We start from the raw sequence: 26,529 nt of genomic DNA, 5'->3' as shown, positions 1-26,529 counted from the left end.
ACATACGCTTCAGGTTACAGACTCCGCTAACCCAGAAATAGTACCTCAAGTTAAGAACTTTGCTTCAGGATGAGAACAGAAATTGTGCTCTGGCGGCGCAGCGGCAGCGGGAGGCCCCATTAGCTAAAGTGGTGCTTCAGGTTAAGAACAGTTTCAGGTTAAGAACAGACCTCCGGAACAAATTAAGTACTTAACCTGAGGTACCACTGTAATTATTAAATTAGCCCCATCCTTTTTCTGCTGAAGAATCCAGGGAGTCTCCTCCCTGCTGTGACCAGCTCACCTCCTCCTTGGTCACCCAGAACCCAGAGAGGCATAAAGAGGCCAGAGCCTATCAGGCAAGACGAAGGAGCCACAAGTTACTTGGGAAGGACCCAGGAGTGGAGGAAGCTTAGGCAACTATAGGAAGACAGGGAGCTTCTGTCTCTGCCTCATAGGGGCAAGACTTCCTGAAGAAGCTGCTGTGCTCACTAGGCATTGTTTCTTTGTATAAAGGGTTAACTTCACTGACACCTTGTGAGTTATTGCTGACCTGTTCCTGACACCTGCCCTGACAATTTGGCTCTAAATGTGAACTGAATCAAATTTCTTCCCTATCCTTAGTCGCAAATCACAGAAACCTAGAAGCCTGCCTTATCTCAAGTCAGTCCATCTAGCTCAGTATATTCTACACAGACTGGCAGCAGCTCTTCATAGCTTCAGGCATGAGTTCAGTACTACTTGGAGATGTCAGGGATTTGAACTGGGAACCTACTACATGCCAGGCAAATGCTTAAACTCTGGACCAATTGCTATAGGTGTAATCACAGTCCTCAGCAGTCCTCACCTTCTTCTTCAGTCCTCACCTTCTTCTTCAGATGTTCCCCCTTTTATCTCTCCTCGCAGGACACAACGATTACATTTGCCCAGCGACAAATCAGTGCACGATAGATAAAAACAGACGCAAAAGCTGCCAAGCCTGCCGACTTCGGAAATGCTACGAAGTCGGGATGATGAAATGTGGTGAGTTTTGCATTCCCGTGGGTCTGTCCTGTCGCGTTTCTCAGTTACAGATCTTTGCTCGCATTCTAGAGGAGTCGTGGGCTCTCATCCTGACCACAGTTATGCATGTGCAAATTCTGTTACAGTGGTTTGCAACTGTTTTGGATTACAACCATGTCAAACCCGGAAGTGCATGTCCCTTTTTTTGGATTACACCCCCCCTTTTTTTGGAAGGCCCCATTGGCGAAAGCGCGGCTTGGGTTACAACCTGTTTTGGTTACAACCGGACCTATGGTTGTAAACCAAGGTACCATTGTAATGCCAATGGTAGGTGGATCCAGAACTCCAGTTAGTCAGTCGATCTTAGCTTAATCATCCAATATTGTTTGGGAACCCTTTGGAGGGAAAGGTACCAGTACGGCATACTGGTCAGTACTACCAGAAAAAAATACTGCTGGTTTAAAGAACAACAAAAACAACAACAACAAAAATATTTCTGGAAGATTATATGCAACTGGGATAGAACTGGTCTTTCCCATGGGGCTGATCCCTCTGTCTTAAGGCGTCTCCAAAATGCTGATGAAACTTTAAGGGTGCCATCACTGATATTTTTCATTCTCATGGTTCAGGCAGACTGTACTGGCTTGACTTCAGTGAGTCACCACTGAACCTGTTGTACTAAACATCCATTTTGGGAAAAGCTGACAATACCTGCTGCCTGCCTGAAGTCACATGTCCTCAGTTTGCTCCTCCCCTTCCTATTGCAATCTGCTGGATGCTCTTGACTGTGTTAGGCTGCAGGCACAGAGCCAACACGAAGCTACAGTGATGTTGCTCTGCCTTGCCTGCTGCCCTTACTAAGCCTCTGTGACGACTGCTGTTTCATCGACTGCCTTGGTAACACTGAACTAATACAAACTAAAAGGAAAACACGATCTGGATGAATGTGGACTTGATAACTGTTGATAGATGACATCGCTTTTCATGTCTGGGTTATGCCCAGGTCAGGTAATCCCTGTTGCTACACCTTAGATGCCCTATTGTTTGAGATTCCTAACCAGGAGAAACATTCTAGAGGGAAACTTACAATTCATAAGGAACTGCAGTGGACAGCAATCCAGATACACTGTCCATCTTGTCTGGTGCGTTGTCCTTTGCAGGGGCAAGACACTTCCAGATTGCTATTTTTGGGTGGGCTTCAGATTATGCAATTAAAGCAGACCTTCCAACATGCTGCAAAAGAAAATCAGGATGTGCATCTTTTGAGACCATGCTCCTGTGCGAGTTGCATGATTTGTGTGAGAATGCAGCCCCCCCCCAAAAAAACACAGCCTTTTGGGACCGAGTTCTTGTGGGAGCCAAAACAAGACACCCCAGGGTCTAATCCAGTGCTATTTTTCCAGAAAAGGGGTGTCAGAGCCCACCTTGTTTTCTTAGAATGGCAATGGCACTCACCTGAGAGGTGCGCTCTGGTGTGCTCTGGCTGAAAAAAAAAGCCCTGGTCCATTCCAGAATGTTCTGCCCAAAGCAGGACATGGGGTGGGGCATGTTAAAGTGGATTTGGAGTTCTTGTGCAACAAACCCACTTCCCCCTAAAATAGACTTTTGCAAGTGATGGGGATATGCATTGAAAAATAAGGGACAAGAATGTCATGTAACCACTCCACAAGCAAATGAGAACAAGAACTCAATACAGAGGTAGTGTGTAAGTCACCTCCCTCCCTCCCTCCTCCCCCCTTCTTCTCTCTTTCTCTTTCTTCCAAGGCCCTCAAGGCAGTTTACACTCTCCAGACACTGAAATGCAATTACAAACGAACAGGTTGCAGAAGACTTAGCACTAAAGCAGCAGACTTGTCTCTCTTTTCTGATGGTCTCCATCAGAATCTGATGGCCGGAACTTCCTAGCCAGGGTTTCTCCCTTCCCTTCCCACCAGGGTATTTTTCGCTCCCTAAGATGCACTTTTTTCCTCCTAAAAAGTAAGGGGAAATGTCTGTGTGTCTTATGAAGCGAATGCTGCGTGGAGGAGGGACGTGTAAGCTCCTGTCCGCTTTGCTGCTTTAAAGCGAGTCGTGGAGGACGGACGGAAGGGGAGCCACGAGGCTCCGTTTTAAAGCAGCAAAGCAGAGAGGAACTGTCCACTTTGCTGCTTTACAGCGAGCAGCAGAGGAGGCACTGAATATTTTGTGTGTGTTTTCCTCCTCTAAAAACTAGGTGCGTCTTATGGAGCGGAAAATACGGTAGTAAATTTTTAGCAGGCTGTGGACCAGGCTTCCCCAGCTGCACTGTCTGGGGTCATTGGTGGTCTCTTCAGGAGCTGACCACATGACCTCACTGGCCTGGACTCCTTTTCCAGCTTTTCCTTCAGCTGTCACCTGACACCGTCACAGATGGCCAGACTCTGTAATAAAGTTGTCATCATTACCTAGCTAGAAGGATCGCCAGTGCAGAGTGTACATGCCTGGGAGACATGAGGCCATTGATTGGGAATGGAGGAATGACAGCGCGGTTTGAACGAACCCCTCATGAGGTAGAATGAAAGCTGCCTTTCATCTTTCCAGAAGGCAAAGTGACACGGTGGCACATTTAAATGTAAGGGACACAGGTCCCTCAGGCAGCTGCAGGAGGCCCCAATACAACCTGCTAGAGCTGCCTTAGCACAATGTCCTACATTCAAGTCACTCCCTGAAGTCAACAATGCGCCTGGATAAATATTCTAGGATCCTGGGTTTGGTACTGCTGTGAAGTGGTGAGCAGGCCAGGCTGTGAACCAGGAGATCCCCTGTCCAGACCTGGCCTTTGCCATGAACCCAATCTACTACCTCTCAGCCTTAGTTCCAGATTGGCAGTAAACATATAGGGACTGCCCCAGCCCCTGCAATAATCATTTGAGGCCTCCTTTTCCCAGGCCTATGGCAAATTAAAAAAATCTATGGCTTTGTGTTGGGGGGGGATTGTTTTTGTTTGTTACTATGATATATATATATATAGATTTTGCGATTTTACATTGCAAACTGCCCCGTGATCCTCGGAGGAAGGGAGGCATGGAAATTTAATAAATAACAATAATAATAATTCACAACTTATAAATGAAGGACTGCTGTAAGGATCACCAAGGGCCTAACTACATGTTAATAACAGGGTTAGCAATCACATTATATGATTTAAAAACTGAACGCCAAGTGCAGGCTACTGTGGTTGTCAGCAGAAGTTTAGTACGTGGGTTTGTGAAGTTTAAACCTCCGCTCATTGGCTGTGATTTTGGTAAAAAGCATCCCCACTGGCAATAATAATAATAATAATAATAATAATAATAATAATAATAATTTATTATTTATACCCCGCCCATCTGGCTGAGTTTTCCCCAGCCACTCTGGGCGGCTCCCAATCAGTGTTAAAAACCGTACAGCATTACATATTAAAAACTTCCCTGAACAGGGCTGCCTTAAGATGTCTTCTGAACGTCAGGTAATTCTTTATCTCTTTGACATCTGATGGGAGGGCGTTCCACAGGGCGGGCGCCGCTACCGAGAAGGCCCTCTGTCTGGTTCCCTGTAGCCTCACTTCTCGCAATGAGGGAACCGCCAGAAGGCCCTCGGCGCTGGATCTCAGAGTCCGGGCTGAACGATGGGGGTGGAGACGCTCCTTCAGGTATACAGGACCGAGGCCGTTTAGGGCTTTAAAGGTCAGCACCAACACTTTGAATCGTGCTCGGAAACGTACTGGGAGCCAATGCAGATCTCTCAGAACCGGTGTTATGTGGTCCCGGCGGCCACTCCCAGTCACCAGTCTCGCTGCCGCATTCTGGATTAATTGCAGTTTCCGGGTCACCTTCAAAGGTAGCCCCACGTAGAGCGCGTTGCAGTAGTCCAAGCGTGAGATAACTAGAGCATGCACCACTCTGGCGAGACAGTCCGCGGGGAGGTAGGGTCTCAGCCTGCGTACCAGGTGGAGCTGGTAGACAGCTGCCCTGGACACAGAGTTAATCTGTGCCTCCATGGACAGCTGTGAGTCCAAAATGACTCCCAGGCTGTGCACCTGGTCCTTCAGGGGCACAGTTACCCCATTCAGGACCAGGGAATCCTCCACACCTGCCCGCCTCCTGTCCCCCAAAAACAGTACTTCTGTCTTGTCAGGATTCAACCTCAATCTGTTAGCCGCCATCCAACCTCCAACCGCCTCCAGGCACTCACACAGGACCTTCACCGCCTTCACTGGTTCTGATTTAAAGGAGAGGTAGAGCTGGGTGTCATCTGCATACTGATGAACACCCAGTCCAAACCCCCTGATGATCTCTCCCAGCGGCTTCATATAGATATTAAAAAGCATGGGGGAGAATACAGAACCCTGAGGCACTCCACAAGTGAGAGCCCAGGGGTCTGAACACTCACCCCCCACCACCACTTTCTGGACACGGCCCAGGAGGAAGGAGCGGAACCACTGTATGACAGTGCCCCCAGCTCCCAGCCCCTCTAGACGGTCCAGAAGGATGTTATGGTCGATGGTGTCAAAGGCCGCTGAGAGATCCAGCAGAACTAGGAAACAGCTCTCACCTTTGTCCCTAGCCCGCCGGAGGTCATCAACCAGCGCGACCAAGGCAGTTTCAGTCCCATGGTGAGGCCTGAATCCCGATTGGAAGGGATCCAAATGGTCCGTTTCCTCCAGGCGTGCTTGGAGTTGTTCAGCAACCACCCGCTCAATCACCTTGCCCAAGAATGGCAGATTTGAGACTGGGCGATAGTTGGCCAAATTGGCCGGGTCTAAAGATGTTTTTTTAAGAAGCGGTTTAATGACCGCCTCTTTCAGCGGGTCTGGGAAGGCTCCCTCACAGAGGGAAGCATTCACCACCCCACAGAGCCCATCGCCCAGCCCTTCCCGGCTCGCTTTTATCAGCCAGGATGGGCAAGGATCAAGGAGACAGGTGGTCGGTTTCACTCGTCCAAGCAGCCTGTCCACATCCTCGGAGGTAACAGATTGGAATTGATCCCATGTAACAGGACCAGACAGAACTCTAGCACTCTCCCGCCCTGGCCCTGCTCCCACAGTGGAGTCTACCTCCTTCTGAATCTGAGCGATTTTATCTGCAAAAAACTTTGCAAAAGCATTGCAGGAGATCTTGGGGTCCCTACCAGGCCCCGGTGGTACAGGTGGTTCTGATAGATTGCGAACCACCTGAAAAAGTCTCCTGCTGCTGTTTTCTGCAGATGCAATGGAGGCGGCGAAGAAGGCCCTCTTCGCCGTCGCCATTGCCACTTGGTAGGCTCGACGTTGAGCTCTAACCCGTGTCCGGTCTGATTCAGAATGAGTTTTCCGCCACCGGCGCTCTAGCCGTCTCAACGATTGTTTCATCACCCTCAGCTCCGGGGAAAACCACGGGGCTGTCCGGGCTCCATGCAATCGGAGAGGGCGCTTCGGAGCCAGACAGTCAATAGCCCTGGTTAACTCCGCATTCCAGCGGGCCACCAGGGAATCAGCTGAAAGGCCATCAACTTGGGATAAAGCATCCCCTACCACTCTCTGGAAGCCAATTGGATCCATTAAGTGGCGGGGGCGGACCATCCAAATCGGTCCCACCTCCCTGCAAAGGGGAAGGGTTGCGGAGAAGTCCAGTTGCACCAGGAAGTGATCTGACCATGGCACTTCTTTTGTTTCGCTTTTAGTTAATGTCAGATCACCAACATCCGTAGAGGTAAACACCAAGTCTAAGGCATGTCCGTGGCTATGAGTTGGGCCAGACTTATTCAGGGACAGCCCCATGGAGGCCATGCTTTCCACGAAGTCCCGAGCGGCCCCTTGTAAGGTCGTGTCGGCATGGATGTTAAAATCCCCCAGGACAACCAAGCTAGGTGTCTCCAGGAGCATATCCGCCACGACCTGAAGCAGCTCGGGCAGGGAATCCTTGGTGCAGCGGGGAGGTCGGTACACCAGTAGGAATCCTGTACTGCCCCTATTGCCCAACTTCCAGAACATGCACTCAGAAAACTGGGTCTTCCCAATAGGACGCCTGGTGCAGACTAATGACTTCCTAAAAATCACTGCAACCCCCCCTCCCCGCCCACATGACCTGGGTTGCTGTGCGTAAGAGAAACCTGGTGGGCAAGCAGCGGCAAGGACAGGCCCATCTGCTTCATCCAACCAGGTCTCTGTCACACATGCCAGATCAAATCCTCCATCCACAATCAGGTCGTGGATGGCAGTGGTTTTATTCATCATTGACCTGGCATTGCACAGCAACACTTTCAGGTCATGTGGGTTTCCCTTGCTGATTACTGTATCCTTTCGGTCAGGACCAGACCTGGAGGCAGGGATAGTCCTCAAACAACGACTAAACCTGCCTCCTCGGTAATGACATGGTCTGGTCTTAGCATAACTCCTCCTCCTGCCCGTGATCATTGAGATCGGGTGTCCCAATACATCTCCCCCTGTGGAACCTGCCCCACCCAATCTATTGGCTGAGGCCCACTCCCAGGCAGCCATGACCCTTCCCCTTAGAAGGCAAAATACAAACTATATAATAATTTAACAGAATAATAATAATAATAAAACAAAACAGAACAAAACAAAACAAAACAAAGCAAGAAACAATAGCCCTGACTAAATGCTTATCCCACCCCAAGCAAAAATAAAATAATGAAATAATATAATATTATAAAAAACAACAACCACCATTTAAAGTGCTGCAAATTAAAAGCGATTAAAACATTTAAAACCATTGTGTCCATTGCTCAGGCCTCTAAACTGTAGTGGTAGTGCAGGCCCCGCCCCCTAGGCCGGATGGAGTTGGCAGGAGAGGGAGCGGTCCTCCCAACACTCACACAAGCAGCAGCAGCAGCCTTGACCCGGAGGCCTCTCTCAGGCCTCTTATGCTGTGGTGGTGAGTGCAGGCCCCGCCCCCTAGGCCGGATGGAGTTGGCAGGAGAGGGAGCGGTCTTCCCAGCACTCACGCAAGCAGCAGCAGCAGCAGCCGTGTCCCAATTACCATTGGGGGAAGGAATTCACATTGACAGCAGTTCCAGTGCTAGTTGCTTTTGTGTATGTGTGTGTTTGTGTGTGTGTGTGTGTGTGTGTGTGTGTGTGAAGGGTTCAGGGCAGCCAAAGTGATTGAGGGGATGGAGCAACTTTGCTTATGAGGGAAAGTTGCAGCATTTGGGGCTTTTTGGTTTAGAGAAAAGGCGAATAAGATGCAGTATGATAGAAGCTTAGAAAATTAGGTGCAGTGCAGAGAAAGTGGATAGAGAAATGTTTTATAGTACTGGAACTCATGGACATCCTGTGGTGCTGCATGTTTAGGGAAGTTTTTAATATCTGATGCTGTATTGATTTTAATATTTGGTTGGAAGCTGCCCAGAGTGGCTGGGGAAACCCAGCCAGATGGGCAGGGTATAAATAATAATAATAATAATAATAATAATAATAATAATAATAATAATAATTATTATTATTCAGGACAGATAGGAGTGAAGCTGTACTATGGAACTCGCTGTAAGAGGAAGCAGTGATAGTCACCAGCTTAGAGAGCTTTAAAAAGGGATTGGACAAATTCATGTTGTTGTTGTTTAGTCGTTTAGTCGTGTCTGACTCTTCGTGACCCCATGGACCAGAGCACGCCAGGCACTTCTGTCTTCTACTGTCTACCGCAGATTGGTTAAACTCATGCTGGTAGCTTCAAGAACACTATCCAACCATCTTGTCCTCTGTCGTCCCCTTCTCCTTGTACCCTCCATCTTTCCCAACATCAGGGTCTTTTCCAGCGAGTCTTCTCTTCTCATGAGGTGGCCAAAGTATTGGAGCCTCAGCTTCAGGATCTGTCCTTCCAGTGAGCACTCAGGGCTGATTTCCTTAAGAATGGATACGTTTGATCTTCTTGCAGTCCATGGGACTCTCAAGAGTCTCCTCCAGCACCATAATTCAAAAGCATCAATTCTTCGGCAATCAGCCTTCTTTATGGTCCAGCTCTCATTTCCATACGTCACTACTGGGAAAACCATAGCTTTAACCATTCAGACCTTTGTTGGCAAGGTGATGTCTCTGCTTTTTAAGATGCTGTCTAGGTTTGCCATTGCTTTTCTCCCAAGAAGCAGGCGTCTTAAGAGGCCATTAGCCACAATGGCAATACTCTTCCTCCATGTTGCTGGCAGCAACGCTTTTGAATGTGAGTTTCTGCAAATGGTCCTGCTTGCAGGTTTCCCGTTGTGAGAACAGGATGCTGGACAGCTATTGGCCTGATCCTGCAGACTCTTCGTATGTTCTAATAATGTCTTAATTGGGTATGGGTGACTCTTGTGAAACCCTCTATCTGGAAGCAGCACTGAATTGTAAGGGGTAGATTGCTATACATCCTGGATCAGAAAGTGTTCAGATAAATCATTTTGTAATCTTCTAAGAATCCATGTATCTGGATTCTGCTTACATTTTTTTTCTTTGCCATATATTATACCATTTCATTTTATTTGTATGCAATGGGGAATTATTTTTTTTCAAGGTACAGGAATGCTTCGGTGTCACTCGAGTTGAATTGCAGAGTGGTTTTCAAGGAGAAAGAATATTATTGACACTTATGACTTCACGCTGAAAATGAAAAGCGGTTTTCAATCATGTCTCATTTCATTTGGGGAGCCTGCCCAGCACAATCATTAGCCTTTTATTCTAGGAGAGGGAAACAGATATTTTTTATATATATATATATATATATATATATATATATATATATATATATATATACTGCAATCAAAGCCGAATTCTCTCAGGCTACCCAATCAGTTCATTTATACAACAACTGTGATAAAAGGATGTTGTTGTCTGTCAGCCTTGGATTTTAGGCTGTTGGGATCAACAGAAGCAGAACTCGGCAGGTTACTTACTCATTTTGATCATTTAGAAGCGAAATCTCCTACTGACTTTTATATGCAAATTTAAAATAAATAGGCGTGTAATGAAGGTGCAATGAGGTTGGGGTATGGCAGATAAGCACTCTGTTCTGTCTTTGGAGCAATCATAGAAACTACAAAAAGCACACACCCCCCACCCCCCCAAAAAACACACACACACCAGGGTTTTGGTTATTCATGGTATGATAAAAACGACAATTTGTTTTCTGCTAGAATTGTAGAGTTGGAAGGGACCCATCTTGTCCAAACTCCAGTGAAGGCTGGTTCACTGCTTCTCAAAGGAGTCCATTCCACTGTCGAATAGCTCTTACCACCAGAAAGTTCGTGGTTCGATTCTCTCAAACAAAGCCATGGGTTCTAAGCCAAGAAGAAACCTTTACTACAAATTGTGGTTTGTTTGGAGTGCAATGAATGACAATTCCCAGTTCGGACATAAATCTAAGCCAGGGGTTGGGTGGCACGTTTTGTCTGCATGCTAGAGGGGAGGAACAAAGCAGCCCAAATCTAGGTATTAGTTACAAATCATTTACTATGGCCTTACAGTGAGTGCAAACTGGTGCATTCCCTGTTCAGGCATAGCAGTAAGTCGGAGACCATGGTAGTGTGATGACTGCTGGCTGATTCTTTGAGGCTAGTCAGAGATGACGGGTTGATCTTCAGCAAGGAGCGAATGATGGAAAGTTTCTCTCCCCTGCCTTTGGAATGGGACACCTTCAGCCAATGCCAAGGGTAGAGAAACAGTGTTGAATTAAGAGGACAAAGAATGAGACAGGGAGCTGGATTGCAAGCAGCCCAGCAGGTTCCAGGGCCACCTGGATCATGACCAGCAGCTTTAATGCTTGCATTAGGATCTGATAAAACAAAAAAAATTCCTTCCAGTAGCACCTTAAAGACCAACTAAGTTAGTTCTTGGTATGAGCTTTCGTGTGCATGCACACTTCTTCAGATACACTGAAAAAGAAGTTTCCAGACCCTTCTATATAGTGAGAAGGTGAGGAGGGGTATTACTCAGAAGGGTGGTGGGAATGGGTGATTGGCAGATAGCTCTGATGAGCCTGTTGACGACTCTTAATGACTGCAATAGGTCTTACAGGAAAAAGCAAGGGGTGAGAAGGTGAAAAATGGCTTTGTCATGTATAATGAGATAAGAATCCAATGTCTTTGTTCAGACCAGGTCTCTCCATGGTTTTAAGTTTGGTGGTAAGTTGCAATTCAGCAGCTTCTCTTTCCAGTCTATTTCTGAAATTCCTTTGTAATAGAACAGCTACTTTGAGATCTTGTATAGAATGTCCTGGGAGATTGAAGTGTTCTCCTATTGGTTTCTCTGTCTTGTGATTCCTGATGTCCGATTTATGTCCGTTTATTCTTTGGCGTAAGGTCTGGCCTGTTTGTCCAATATAGAGAGCTGAAGGACACTGTTGGCATTTGATGGCATACACAATGTTAGACGATGAGCAATTAAATAGTCCCGAGATGGTATGTGTGATGTTGTTGGGGCCAGTAATGGTGTTGTCCGGGTGTATGTGGCAGCAAAGTTGGCATCTGGAAAATGCCATAGCAAAGTTGGCTCATCACAGCTATCTGCCAATCACCCATTCCCACCACCCTTCTGAGTAATACCCCTCCCCACCTTCTCACTATATAGAAGGGTCTGGAAACTTCTGTTTCAGTGTATCTGAAGAAGTGTGCATGCACACGAAAGCTCATACCAAGAACTAACTTAGTTGGTCTTTAAGGTGCTACTGGAAGGAATTTTTTTGTTTTGACTATGGCAGACCAACACGGCTACCTATCTGTAATTAGGATCTGATGTATATTTGTAACTAAAACAAACCATTCAAAGACAAGTCTCCAGTGCAGTCGCATCCAAAGCAAAATATACCCTGTCAGGATACCTCTGGAGCTTCTAATCACTTTGGGAAGTGGAGAGCGCTTAGTAAGAAAAAGCAAAGGAAAATGTTGTAATAATCTGGGACCCATCAATCAAATATCAAAACAGGGGTGTGATATTTATAAATTCAGGGTGGGTGAATCAGGGCTGGTGATTGCCTCCACTGAATCTTTAAACAGACCTAACAGGCAGTGTTCTTTCCTGTGCTGAATAGTGGTGAATCTCTGACATGTGGTGTTCTGGCTAGAATGATCTCTTTGCTGTTTACAAAAGGGTAATTGGCAGTGAGGAGCTAGCTGTGACGTTAACATATGAGAGTGCTGGAGGTGAAATAGTTAAACAGGTTACCCAATCAGAACCCAGGGGGGTGGAGTCAGAGGGACTATAAAACCAGCTCTGGGAGGGGCGAAGGGAAGAGTTCATTGGGAGTTGGGTAGTTGGTTGGAGTGGGAGTGAATTGGGTCTGTAGGCAGGTTGACGTAGTGTCGCGAAATAAGCTGAGTCAGGAACAGTTAGGGCTAGGAAGACAAGTAAATATCTGAGAGGTGGTTTAGTGAGTGAGAGCAGGTAGCGGAAGTTATAGGCACCCCATGAATGTAATTGACCGATACAGTTTATGAAACCACACGCTTGTTAAACTGCAATAAATAAACAGAAGTATATGTTCCAGTTTAACCCTGACTGGACTCAGTATTGTACCAGGTAGGGCCTGGGTGGTGGCAGCGTGAAATTGAGTGGTGGCACAGGGATCAATAGACGGTGAAACGTCGGGGGACCCTGTGTGATCGCCACACTAGCGTACCCAAGCAGCGTGGCAGGGCAGTGGCGATGCCAACGGAGGGTGTTTGGACTCCATAAAAAAGATGACAAATAGGGGTTGGTATTTTCAACAGGAAGATGAGAAGTTCAGGTGCTTCTCTTCAGCAAGCTTCTCTTCAGGAAATTTCCAGGAGGGTTGTGTGGCGCACTTTCTGCACCGCTTCCTCCCCGTTCTCTGAGACTCTGGCTTTTCCCTTGTAGTGTGTAGGGAGAGGAGGGAAAGCACAATGCAGAATGAAAACAAAGGAGAGGGCAAGCTCATCTGATGAAGAGAGCACCAGGTTGGCATCGCTGGGATAAGATGAGTCACTTGTTTGACCACGAATATACCGTATTTTTCGCCCTATAGGACGCACTTTCCCCCCCTCCAAAAATGAAGGGGAAATGTGTGTGTGTCCTATGGGGCGAATGCAGGCTTTCGCTGAAGCCTGGAGAGCGAGAGGGGTTGATGCGCACCGACCCCTCTCGCTCTCCAGGCTTCAGGAAGCTCTGCACAACCCTCGGGAGACTGGCGCGACTTCCCGCCGGGCTCCCTAGGCATGCGGAGAGCTGCCTGTTCTGGGGGCTGGGGTAGGGTGAAGCTCGGGCTTCCCCCGCCCCAGCCCCGCGCCTCTGGGGAAAATATATTTTTTTCTTTATTTCCCCCCCCAAAAAACTAGGTGCACCCTATGGGCCGGTGCGCCCTATGGGGCGAAAAATACGGTATGTGCTGCTGGTTCCACTTCCACTTTTCTGACTTTATTAATGGTGGTGGTAATTACAGGGAGTCAGCATGGCATTGATTTTTGGCAAAATAGTGGCAAGGTTGACGCAGGATCTCTAAGGGGTGCAGGAACAGGGGCATCATAGATACTCCTAGACAGCAGTGGCTTTTGGAAAATTCTTATCATAATGATCAGTTTCATAAAGAAAAAAAATATTATGACCAATAATGGCTGGTGCACTAATTTAATATGTGTAGACTTCTTGACTTGCAAACTTGTTACAGTCATACCTCGGAAGTCTAATGGAATCTGTTCTGGAAGTCCATTAGACTTCCAAAATATTGGGAAACCAAAGCATGGCTTCTGATTGGCTGCAGGAAGCTCCCGGAAGCTGCTGAAGCCCCGTCGAACGTTTGGCTTCTAAATGAACGTTCAAAAACTGGAACACTCACTTCCGGTTTTCGATTGTTTGGGAGCTGGAACATTCAACTCCCAAGGCGTTTGGGAGCTGGGGTACGACTGTATATTCCAAGGAAAAATATAAATATTTCACATTTATAAATGAGTTACCAGCTTACCAAGTGATATGTCTTAAAAGGCCTGTTGTTGTTTTCAGTTATGTTGATGTTTGCAATAGAGTTTGGAAGTGATTGATGTTTGACCTGACATAAAAGAGAAAATTGAGTTGCTGACTTAATCATGGATTATTTCCTTCTCATTATTGCTACTTCAAACCTTTTCTCTCCACATGAAGAGGAATTGCAGTAAAATAAACATGCTACACTTAGGAATTATTATTTTTCATATAAAAAGGCTCCCTATTTAGTCCTTTAAAACAAATCCATTCATTACGTTCTTAAAGCCATAACATTATTTTAAATTAAGAAGAAAACAAAAGGGTTAACACCTACAGTATTTGAAATGGGCTACGGGGGGGGGGGGGGAGAGAACAGTAACTTGGAGCAGGGCTTTTAGTGTACCTGCCCCTGTTCTGTGGAATATCATTCCTGCTGAGGTATGACAATTGAAGACATTTTTGTTCTCTCAGGCTTTAGTCTTGTTTTAAACGTATATGCTTGTTTTCCTGTTTTTAACCACTTTTAATTATCTTGTGAGTAAACAGACAGTGGTTTAGAAAGTGACTAAATTAACTGCATGCAACACTATGCCTGTGTGCTCATTATACTAAATACTGCAGTTGGGAATGAGCCCATTTCTCAGTGGCAGCAACATTGCAAACCAAGCATATATATAAAATCCAGCATATTCCTTCATCGCAGGGGTTTGTCCCTTCCAACTTTAGGATTCTGTGAGGGTCCTGCTGCCTCATTCATTGAGTAGCAAAGCACTTCACAAAAGGTCAGATTTGCAGAAGTAATAGAAGTAATAGAACATTCCAACAGAACATTCAATGAACATTGATATCAGCTATAAACTGAAGGTCCTGGAGAACTGACATTTGTGGCTGGGGAATGCCTGAGCAAAAAGTTAAGCTTTTAATTGATGGAGAAAGCATGCAACCATCGGTGCCCATCTAATTTCCGGGTCTACAACTTGAATGCCGGATGCACTGGGGAATTTGGCAATTAGTACATTGTTCTTGTATTGGCCAGTTTTGTGTTTAAAATATTGTTATTAGAATATTATTATTATTATTATTATTATTATTATACCCTGCACAAGGGAAATGTGGTGACTGGGTTAATGAAAAACTTCCTTTAGTTCTGAAATATTGTGAATTTCAGGTTCAAGAAGAGAGCGCTGTGGCTATCGCATAATTCGCCGCCACCGTAACTCAGATGATCCAGTGCACTGCGTAGGCAAAGTTAAGAAGAACAATGAAGCCATAATTCAAGTAAAAGAACTGCTGGTCAATGCACTGACCCCAGAACAGTTCGTTTCCATATTACTTGAAGCCGAGCCGCCAAATGTCTTGGTGAGCCGCCCCACCAAACCATTTACAGAAGCCTCCATGATGATGTCGCTGACGAAGCTTGCAGACAAAGAACTGGTCCACATGATTGCCTGGGCCAAAAAGATTCCTGGTAAGAATTTTGAACATTCCAGTTTTCCCAGTGTAACATACATTGCAGACATAGGCACTAGTGTAATTTAGATCCCAGAACAGATCCCATATTGTGATTTGGTTATGCAACCAGGTTTGTGCCATCGCTAGTAACAAGACACATGTTGAAATAACAGTAGCAAAATCACAGCTAAGAAGCTCAAATCATATACCGTATTTTTCGCTCCATAGGGCGCACCGGACCATAAAGAAAAAAAACATATTCACCCCCCCAGCCCCAAAGAGCAAAGAAGCCAAGACAGCGAGCGGGATCCATCCGAAGACTTGCGGATAGCTTCCTGAAGCCTGGAGGGCGAGAGGGGGCAGTGCGCACTGACCCCTCTGGCTCTCCAGGCTTCAGCGAAAGCCTCCATAGGACGCACACGTATTTCCCCTTCATTTTTGGAGGGGAAAAAGTGCATCCTATAGAGCGATAAATATGGTATATCACTGTCACCCTTCTTTGGAAATTGGAAACCAATTCCAGACTTCAACATTAATAAACTTTACTTGCAGAAACTTATAGATGAATTAAAGCACAACATTTACAGCCCCGTGCTTCTTCAAGCATGGGCTTACAGTCTCTTCTTCTAACTTCCAAACAACTGTATTTTCCTCTCTTTCCAGAGCTCAGCACTCTCAGGCTTCTGTATCTCAATTAGGCCATGCCTTACAGCTCCTATGGGAGACCTCCAAAGAAGAAGCGCTCCCACACTCATTCAACTTAGCAGTGTTCACAGTGGATTCTAAAACACAGTCATCTTGCTGCACATAAAATTGGAGAGTTTCCTTCACTAGATACCTCCTATGCGACCAACATTAGCCAGTCGCATGAGAACTACTAGACTCTAGAATTCATTTACCAGCCAATCGAATTTAAGCAACCTAATAATGCATACAAGCATTTTCAATTTCGGTGAATTAAATTGCTATACTTAAAAACACATGCTTTGAATGTAGAATGTTTCAGGTTCAATCCCTGACCATTTCCCAGGAACCGCCGGAAGCTGCAACTCTCCAGACGTTGCAGGACTCCAGCTCTCATCGGCCCCAGCAAGCGTAGCCAATGATCAGGTAGCAGGTGATGGAAAAGACTTTGACCTTGGAAAGCCACTGCTACTCAGAGTAGGCGATACAGATGTTGTTGGACAGTAGGGTAGCTAGGAATAAGGAAGCAGCTTATGCAGTTGGTGGAATGTCTTTGCAATTCCAGGCATAACTTTGTAATCAGAACGCCCACCCAACAGCTGCAATTTCTTATCTATATGGCTGCTTTTCTTTTTTCCTCGTGAGTGATTTGGGCAAAGTGAATGGAATCAATCCAAAGCCCTTTAAAAAATGAAAATAAAATAAAAAGATCAACTTACTTTTTTTTTTTTAAGTGCTGCAAAACCAGTCCTTCAGCCGTTTTAAGAGTCTTGGCAATTTCTAATTTTTCTAAGGCGTCTAAAATGTGCACACAGCAGGGCGACTGAGAGCTGCCTGTTGCAAGTGGAAGGAAGGATCATAAATACAAGAAGAGCATTATATCTGAAAAGTCTCAAATGAAATTTAAAGTCACTGGGGTCTTGAGTGGGCGCTCCGGCGACGAGTAATTTTACTTTGATCATTGGAAAATGCCAGGCATTTGCACTCAAGCTGGGGAATGAATCCATTTTCACATTTGAGTGGCTGCTTATTTTGTCACTTAAAGTGTTGGGGGTAGGAGACAGAGATAGAGATAGAGATAGAGATAGAGATAGAGAGAGAGAGAGAGAGAGAGAGAGAGAGAGAGAGTTTGGTAGGAGTGTCTGATTTCCCAACCCCAAGGTAGTAAATGCTGTTGTTAGAGATTCTATATTCCTTTCATATTGGGGGGGACGGACGATCTCTTTTTTCACAAGTTGATGATCCTCGGAATTATTGACCTCTTCAATTTCAGGCTGATCTGCCTTTTCTCTTTTTATTTGACTCTGAGCAGAAATGCGAACTAAATTCAAAGTATTATTTTTCAAAAATCAAGTTGGCATGCTGTACTTGTGTAGCAGGGTGCATCTGTGGTGCGAACGATGGCGGGGTAGGGGGTGAGAATGAATAACAGTGCGATCATACTGTAAATTTAGTACCACAGATATCTGCACAGTTCCCTCCCTCCCTCCCCCATTGTGCATCAGCATTCGCACAGGCCAACAGAGCAGCGTTGCAACTCCCATGTTGACTCTGGAAGTAGGATACTGAGGGGAGTATTAGTGTAGTGGGGAGCAGGAGTTGGAGCACAGCACAGGGACTTTTTTTCAGAGGATGGGTAATGATGTCAATCGCAAGAGCACCGGGGTAACTGATGCCCCCTCCTTGCTTTGGCAAGTGCAAGAGGTGACAACGAGGCAGGGCTGTCTTAACCATAGGCATTAGGGGTGTGGGGCACCCGGGCACTGGTCTCTCAGGGGCGCCAGGCTGAGAGTCCGGGGCCTGAGAGTTGGAGTCCGGGGAAGAGTCCGCCCATTGGCGGGGCCTTGCAGAGCCAGGCAGAGGCCCAGGCCAGGTAGATAATGTGCCCCCCCTTTTTTACCCTGGGGATAACTGAAGTCTTATGAATAAGCAAGTATATAAATAATTTTCACAAAAATTATGCTGACAAATAATTTTATTTCAAGGCTTGAACTGTATCTGCATATAGAGACAAAATGGAAAACATAGATATACGATTGTGAATATGCTGACCGAGACCCCCTTTGAAATCGGAGGCCCGGGCCAAGTGGCCCATATGCCCCCCCCCCCGTCTGGGCCAGAGCACTGTGGTGGGCTCTTCTGCTGCGAGTGGCTCTGCACCACGAGTTCGGGGATGACCGAGCCAGCGAGACGCTGAGGCGGCTGGCTGGCTCTGCCCTCCTGCCTGCCTGGGATTGCCATAGGGCTGCAGAGAGGCTCGCCCAGAGCGCGCTGCGCACCTGACGAGGTGTCCGGCCTTGCGCTCCTCTGTGCCCTGCTCTGCCCTGCCTGCGTACCTCGACGGCTGGCCCAGAACACACCAGTGGCATAGCGTGGGTTGTCAGCACCCGGGGCAAGGCAAGTAATTTGCTCCCCCTAACCCATGGATTTGCGCCCCCTAACCCGTGGATTTGCGCCCCTAACCCTAACCCCCAGATGTTGCGCCCGGTGCGGCCGGCCCCCCTGCACCCCCCACGCTACGCCACTGGAGCACATTGCCCCGCCCCAAAAGGTTGACAAATCTGGGCAACCGGGGGGGGGGGGTGCTGGGTGGGTTTTTGCACCCCAGCATAACAAGCCCTGCAACGAGGCTTCTGAGTTTGTGATTGGTTAGCGCAGCAGTAGTCAAAGGATGGGGGGCATCCGTAAGCAGAGGGTGGGGTCCTTATTCTTTCCCTCTTCATTCATGACAGCAGTTTAAATGGAAGGTGGTTTGCCGCCCTAAACAAAGTTTAAAATTTCCTCTTCAGCTGGCTGAAGATATTTTGTTAAAGCTCAGTGCAGTTCAGGAGTAAGCACCGTTCAGTTCAAAGGAGCTTTACTCCCAGAAAACAATTCAGAGAGCTGCAGTCATAGAATCATAGAGACGTAGTAGGGTTTGAAGGGACCCCAGGGTCATCTAGTCCCTGGTCATGCAGAAATCACAATGATAGACAAAGAAGCTTTGTGCAAGGCAAGCACGATTTGGAAAAACTTGGGAGCAGCAAGGAGCTTGATAGGACATTGAAAAGCAGAAATGACCTATTCCTAGGCCAGTGCCTCTTTATTTTCTTTACTAACCCTTGGTATTGAGGTGGGAGAGAGGGGTGTTTGACCCTCTATTTCCTTTGTTCAGAACCTCTCCCTTCTGGAGTTGCTTTTTTTTTTAAAGAAGGGGTGGAGAACCTCACGGCCAGATGTGGGCCTCCAGGCCTCTTCATTTGGCCTCTGGGACTCTCTCCAGCCATACACCCCCACGGACCCTCTTTGAGTGATTTTGCCTGGCTGGAAAAATGCCCTTGAACTCTTATGCCATTTGCTTGCCTGGCTAGATAACAGAGAACCGTGTGTGTGTGAAAGTAGGTGAAATTAATATTAGTTGCCCCTGCCTACTTTTGCTCTGGCCCTGCGCACCACTGGCATGTGGCCCCTAGAATGTTGCCCGGAAGGAAATGTGGCCCCTGAACTGAAAAAAACAACAACTGGAAACTGAACTGAAAAAAAGTTCCTCTTTCAAGCAAGATGGGGGGCAGAAGCAGAAGGGCTTTGTTACATTTATATGTGAGCAAAGTGCTGGTGTCTCGGCGCTGCTCCTGCACGTATCTGTATCCTTATTCCCGCCTCCTCTTCCTCCTCCTTTGCCTTTTCTTTTTCAGTTTGCCACTTTCCCCCTCTCTACGAAGATGACACTTCTCCTTCCCATAAGGCTTTGCTTCTGGTGCCAGAGAGAACAGCAGGTTGCTGCCGACTCATTCTCAAGTGGTTTCACGCTGTTCTTGCTCTTGGGATGCAGCGTGTAGGAGTGGGTGTGAGAGATCCTGTGGGGTGGATCGCTATCCGTTAATTTCCCAGCAGCCCTCATTTTAGTGAGGATACCCTCTGCGCCCTTTCTTTAGCATCCCAAATGATGGAGCAGGACATTTGAGAGAGCACAGCACCACGGCACTAAGACCGGGTCCATATGGCAGGCTTTTTGCATTGCGTTGCCACTGCAAAGTTCTGGAAGAAGATCTCTTTCATTTCCCAAGTTGCATTTGTGTGGTCTATACTTTACTCGCCTCTCCTGCTGCTGCTTCTGCCTGCTTTTCTTCGCTGCCTTGGGGTGGGGGTGAAATATACCGCAGTTCAAAAAGAAAAGGGAAAGGGAGGCTTTTGTTGACATTCCTGTCTAGAGACAGGCTTCATCCTGTGTGCCAACAGCACAAGTACGGGGATGAGTTTTGTTGAAAGAAGTAATCCAAAAAAAGATAAGGAGTTGGTTTATGAGCAGACCAGGAACAAGCAGAAACTAGCCAAGCTTGTTGATCCTCTTGAGTTAGGGTTGTCATATTTCAAAGAGTGAAAATCCGGACACAAAAGTTGTTGAACATTTTTTTAGTCTTGCTCAAAGTCGTTGAGCTTGCAAGATCTCAAAAAAAGGGGGGGGGGAGGAAGCTATTTTAAAGGGGATTTGCCAAAATCTAGACTTCCAACATGGCTTGCCATACGTCTGGATTAGACATTACAGAGCTCCATCCCTTGCATTATACAAGGCTATTTCAGAAGGAAGGAAAGGGAAAGGAAAACTGTTTTTCCATTTCTGACTCTCTAGTACCCCTCACAAGTATAAAATGTTCCAGTTCAAGGCTATTCCTTATACTGACTCAGCCAGTTTGTCTTAGCTCGGTATTGTTGACATCAGCTGCTACCAGCTCTATCCAAGGTCTCAGGTAGAAGGTCTCTTCCATCACCTGCTACCTGGTATGTTTAGCACAACAGCGGAAGGCTGCAAGTGAAAATGAAGGTCTCCTTTCCCCCTTTGCTCAGATCCTTGTCAGCCTTTCAGTACCTGCCGCCCTGGGTTTCCCGTGTGCATATCTCCTCTTCGGAAGGATGACTCACGATTCCCAAAGCCCTGTGAGATCAAGAGATAAGTGCTGCCAGCCTGGAAAAGTTCATGGTTTCTCTGGTTTTAAAAATGACATTCAAAGATGCAAGGCATTCAAAGTTCTGATTCTGAAATGATTTGATGCTTTCGAAAGTCACACTTTTCCATTTTGGAAAAAGTTGGGTGGTTAAGCGGATGTTTATGACGTAATGACACGCCCCCCTTTCCTCCCCTTAAAGGCTTTATAGAACTCAGTCTGTTTGATCAAGTAAGGCTTTTGGAAAGCTGTTGGCTCGAAGTGTTGATGGTGGGTCTGATGTGGAGATCCATCGATCACCCTGGCAAGCTCATCTTCGCGCCAGATCTCGTACTCGACAGGTGAGAAAATGTAGCGTCTTTTGGGGTTAAGGGGCTCCTTTTTATTTTTGCTTGTTAGTTTGATTTGCATTTCAACCTTGTGGCACAGAAACATCGTGGCGGCTGCCAAAGTGGACACTTCAATGGGGGATAAGACATTTGTGTAGGATGAAGCTATCCATGGTGGCTAACAAGCATGATGACTGCATTCCGCCACCAGTATTGGAGATGACAAGACTCTGAAAATTGGCGAATATGAGTTCTGTTGTGCTCATGCCTTGCTTGTGACCTTGTCAGAGCATCTTTTGGGCTGTTGTGGGAAGAGGACTAGTTGGGCCTTTGTCGTAATAATGAATTTGAAGTCCTTAAACCATAGAATCATAGAGTTAGAAGGGACCACAAGGGTCATCTAGTCCAGAGGTCAGCAAACTTTTTCAGCAGGGGGCTGGTCCACTGTCCCTCAGACCTTGTGGGGGGCTGGACTGTCTTTTTTTTGAGGGGGGGGAGAACGAATTCCTATGCTCCACAAATAACCCAGAGATGCATTTTAAATAAAAACACCAGGCAGACCCCACAAATAACATAGAGATGCATTTTAAATAAAATGACACATTCTACTCATGTAAAAACACGCTGATTCCCGGACAATCCGCAGGCTGGATTTAGAAGGTGATTGGGCCAGATCCAGCCCCCAGGCCTTAGTTTGCCTACCCATGATCTCGTCCAACCCCCTACAACACAGAAGTCTTTCACCCAACATGGGGCTCAAATCCACGACCCAGAGATTAAGAATTTCATGTTCTACCGACCAAGCTAAAGAAACCATTCAAGTTACAGTTCCTAACATTAGAATAACTACACTCACCACTAGAAACCTCCAGATGATTGCCAAGCAGAGCATATGGTGATAGGCTGATAATAATAATAATAATAATAATAATAATAATAATAATAATAATTACTATTATTACTATTATTATTATTATTTTCTGGGGTGAATTTCAAGCCAGGATTGGGAATCTGTGGCCCTCCAGATGTTGCTGGACTCCTAGATAGGAATGGATGAATCTTCACTTTCAGGTCTCTAAGTTTATTTTGCCAGTCATAAATTCAGTTAACCACAATTGGTGCAGCAACTTACGATTTTTGCAAATAAACAATTCTCATGAATATTTGCCAGCATTTTCATGTGAATTTCTCTGCAACAATTTCCTCTAATATACTGTATTTCGTATGTTATTTTCACTAATATATTATGCACATTTCCCCCTAATACATGCACTGTTGTACATATTGTTTGGTTGGAGATCAAAATTCAGTGAAGTGTGAATGTCACAGGATAACTGTGTTTTAGTTTGTGTATGGGTGGAACAAGTGCAAAGGGATGATGGGCGTTGTAGCCTAACAACTTCTGAGGGGCTGTAGGTTCTTCATTTGCATTGTAAAGGCAAGGACGAGGATTTTGTGGAAAACACTTAGAATTTCAAGGTGCTCTTTTCAAAGACAAAACAAAAACTGTGGATGTCGACAAAAAAGGCAAATACAGTGGTACCTCTGGTTAAGAACTTAATTTGTTCCGGAGGTCCATTCTTAACCTGAAACTGTTCTTAACCTGAGGTACCACTTGAGCTAATGGGGCCTCCCGCTGTCGCTGCATCGCCGGCACGCGATTTCTGTTCTCATCCTGAGGTAAAGTTCTTAACCCGAGGTGCTGCTTCTGGGTTAGCGGAGTCTGTAACCTGAAGCATTTGTACCCAAGGTACTACTGTACATACTAGAGCATACTGGAGTGTTTTGGGTTTTTTTTTTAAAGGAAACGCTGTTTTGCGTCCTCATTAATTCTTTTATGTCTCCAAAATTAGGGATGAAGGGAAATGTGTGGAAGGAATTTTGGAAATCTTTGACATGCTCTTGGCGACGACTTCAAGGCTCCGGGAGCTGAAATTGCAGCACAAGGAATATATTTGTGTCAAGGCCATGATCCTCCTCAATTCCAGTGAGTAGACGCTTCAGTCATGTCAAGCTGTGCTTATTACCGGGGACAAAAAGTTGGGTGGTAGCAGAAGAAATACCAAAGGGCACAAGAGCCATTAAGGCAAAGGGAGTAATAAATGCCCTAAGTGCTTTTTCTGTCCTCATGCTCTAATGGTTTTATGACTGGTGCACAGAAATAATACTGAGGTCACCACGTGCCGCTTCATTCTAGACACTGTGTTTTTATACTCGCCAAAGGCAAAACTTAAGGACCCTTAATGAAGCTGCGTGCAACCTGGGACTTGAGCAGTTACTCCTCAGTGCCTGCCCATCCATGAGGCAGACTGAGGTGACTGCCTCAGGTGGCAGAATCCATGGGGCACCTCTGTGGACACACCTCCCCACTGTCACTGGAGAAGGGAAGAGAAGCAGAGGCTTCCAGGTTCTGGAGAGTTCTCGTGGGAGCCCCACAAAATCTTGTGAGAGCCCAGTGAGAAGGGGGCGGTGGGGGCGGGGCGCACCAGATGTCACCTCTGAGGGGGGTGACAAAATGCCGGGCGGCACTCACCGCGGGGCCTGCAGCGCGCCTGAGTCACGCATCTCTCCTAGGAGTGACACAGTGGCTTGGGTGCCCACAGGCTCCGCGCAGCCCCGAACAGTCCGCCCGCTGCCTCGCCCTCAGCTGTAGGGCGGCTGAGTGGGAGGAGGCAGGCAGACTCCTCAGAGGCCCCGTGGAGTATCCTGCCCACGCTGGCCCCACCCCAGGGTGCAGGGCACGCATGCCATCCCAGGCACCCGAATGGCTTGCTCTGCCGCTGCCAGTGAGATCTTGCCAGCCGTGTAACCCTGATAAGCAGGCTATGGAGGGGGTGGCAAGGTAAGTTTTGCGCCCACAGAAGTGCCCCATTTTGCCTCAGGCAGAGAGGTAGGACAGGCTGCCCCTGTCCCTCGCATTTGGTTTGAATCACGCTGCTGTTCATCCTTATGCACACGGCTGACCTAGGGAGCAATGGGATTTAAAACTGCTTTCGTTTTTTCTGGGAAGTGGCTGTTGTGTTCCCACAGGCTGCTGCCCAACTCTGAATGGGGCAGATACATCCAGCTGCTATTTGTCTGTGAATCTTCAATGAAATATCATGAAATATCAATATTTCAAAGCATGTTCTTAACTGCCACTTAGCTAGTTAAACTAAATATCATCGCCATCAATGCACATGAGGCTTTGTAGGATTTTTTTTTAAGTCCCTGCCCCAAGGAACATACAAATGACATTTCAGCAGTGATGGCGGGACAACTGGGTTAGCAGGAGAAGAGGCAAGAAAAGAAAGAACAGTGAGTGGAAGGGGGGAGATTATTAGAGAGAGAATATGAGCAAATGCAATTACACATATTTAACTTGGGTTGGGGTGAAGAATGAAGATAAAGGGATTAAGCCAAAGGTGTTTGAAAAGGTGGCTTTTAAGCAGAGATGCAGGCAAAGTTCTCCTGAGTCAAGATAATTTACTTGCGAAAGAGCACTGTAAAGAACAGATGAGCTTTTAAAGTGTCAGCGTAAAAACATAGCAGCACAGTTCCAAACATCTTCTCTTCCCTCTTTGCCTGTTCTCTTTCCAAGACACGTTCCATCCAAATTCTCTCTTACATTGAAACAAATCACGCTACTCATCCAATATCACCCATCCCATTCTATTCTCACTGATCACACTCTTCCACTGATACTCACAAGCACACCCTCCACCTAATCTCTCCAATATCTCCCACTCAGTTGCCCGTTAACATCAATCACGCCTTCCACTCGACTAAAAAATTATTGCAGAAATACCAGGAGACGACACCACTCACTGATGAAACCGTATAAAATATCAAAACAAAATCGCTACCCACCAATCGCACAGACGTACCGTTCTAGGTAGTAACTCTGGTTGCTAACTCTGGTTGCTACCTCTCAACTAACGATTCCTTCCTCTCACCAAGTCATGGCCTCAGACATTTACTGTTATTTATTAATTTATATGGGACGCGGGTGGCGCTGTGGGTTAAACCACTGAGCCTAGGGCTTGCCAATCAGAAGGTCGGCGGTTTGAATCCCTGCAACGGGGTGAGCTCCTGTTGCTTGGTCCCTGCTCCTGCCAACCTAGCAGTTCGAAAGCACATCAAAGTTCAAGTAGATAAATAGGTACCACTCCGGTGGGCACCATTGCCATTATAAGAGAACAAGGGAGTTCTAGCAGCTCTTTTTCTAGAAAAGTAAAGGTAAAGGGACCCCTGACCATTAGGTCCAGTCATGACCGACTCTGGGTTTGCGGTGCTCATCTCGCTTTATTGGCTGAGGGAGCCGGTGTACAGCTTCCGGGTCATGACTAAGCCGCTTCTTGCGAACCAGAGCAGCGCACAGAAATGCCGTTTACCTTCCCGCTGGAGCGGTACCTATTTATCTACTTGCACTTTGACATGTTTTCGAAGTGCTAGGTTGACAGGAGCAGGGACCAAGCAACGGGAGCTCACCCCATCGTGGGGATTTGAACCGCAGACCTTCTGATCTGCAAGTCCTAGGCTCAGTGGTTTAACCCACAGTGCCACCCGCGTCCCAGAAAAATAGCACTTCGTAATACTGATGTGACCAGAGAGAGGAAAATACTGTTATGAAGAACCAGGAGCTCCAGATGCAAACAGCAACACTGAGACGAGTTCTTGCTCTTGTCTCCTGTGGGAAAAGCATATTTGCAAAAGGTCTCAAGTTTAAGGCAGTATCCAAATAGGGTGTTTGGTTGGCACAAGTTTTTTTACTTGCACAGTCTCCTAACCCAGGCATACATCCTAAATCTGTTCTAGGGTGATGTGAAATTAAGGTTGGATACCAGCCCTTAATCTCTACATCTCACTTAAAAGGAGCAGGGAGCAGGGTCTGGGAATGACCTCCACCTGTTAGCCACTGCCAATCAGTGTAGACATTGCTGGGCTTGATGGGTGAATAGTCTGACCTGTTACAAGGCAGTTCCTATATGTAATTAATGGAAACATATGACATATGTCACTCCCATTTTCTTTCTTAAATCTTAATCTTGGTGGTGAAAATGCTCTAGAGTCAACCAATTTATGGAGTTGACTTCAATTTTTCCATATAGAGGTGATGGAAAATGTAGTATTTCCAGGTACACATATTTTGTATGGAATTGGAACCAAGTTGTCACCTGATCCTAAACCTATTTCCTTGGAAAGTATAACTGCAGCTCAGTGCATTGTATGCAGAAGGTTCAATCCTTGCCATTATCAGGTGGGACTAGGTAAAAGTTGCACGCACAACCCTGGGGAGCTGCTG

The 26,529-nt window shown here is 46.5% G+C and overlaps 1 protein-coding gene across 1 annotated transcript in view; it reads left to right on the top strand.

Annotated features, from left to right (window-relative positions):
* The window catches only part of ESR2 (estrogen receptor 2), a 67,739-nt gene that overhangs the window by 28,494 nt on the left and 12,716 nt on the right, over positions 1-26,529 (top strand). Inside the window, exons 4-7 of the mRNA XM_083734953.1 lie at positions 886-1,002; positions 15,027-15,326; positions 21,119-21,257; positions 23,099-23,232. Of these exons, the coding sequence (XP_083591079.1) occupies positions 886-1,002; positions 15,027-15,326; positions 21,119-21,257; positions 23,099-23,232 (690 nt within the window). The remainder of the gene's footprint in view (positions 1-885; positions 1,003-15,026; positions 15,327-21,118; positions 21,258-23,098; positions 23,233-26,529) is intronic.

This window comes from Podarcis gaigeae (assembly GCF_964106915.1).
Source record: "Podarcis gaigeae genome assembly, chromosome: 1".
Taxonomy (NCBI): domain Eukaryota; kingdom Metazoa; phylum Chordata; class Lepidosauria; order Squamata; family Lacertidae; genus Podarcis; species Podarcis gaigeae.
This window is presented reverse-complemented; position numbering and strand designations above follow the sequence as displayed.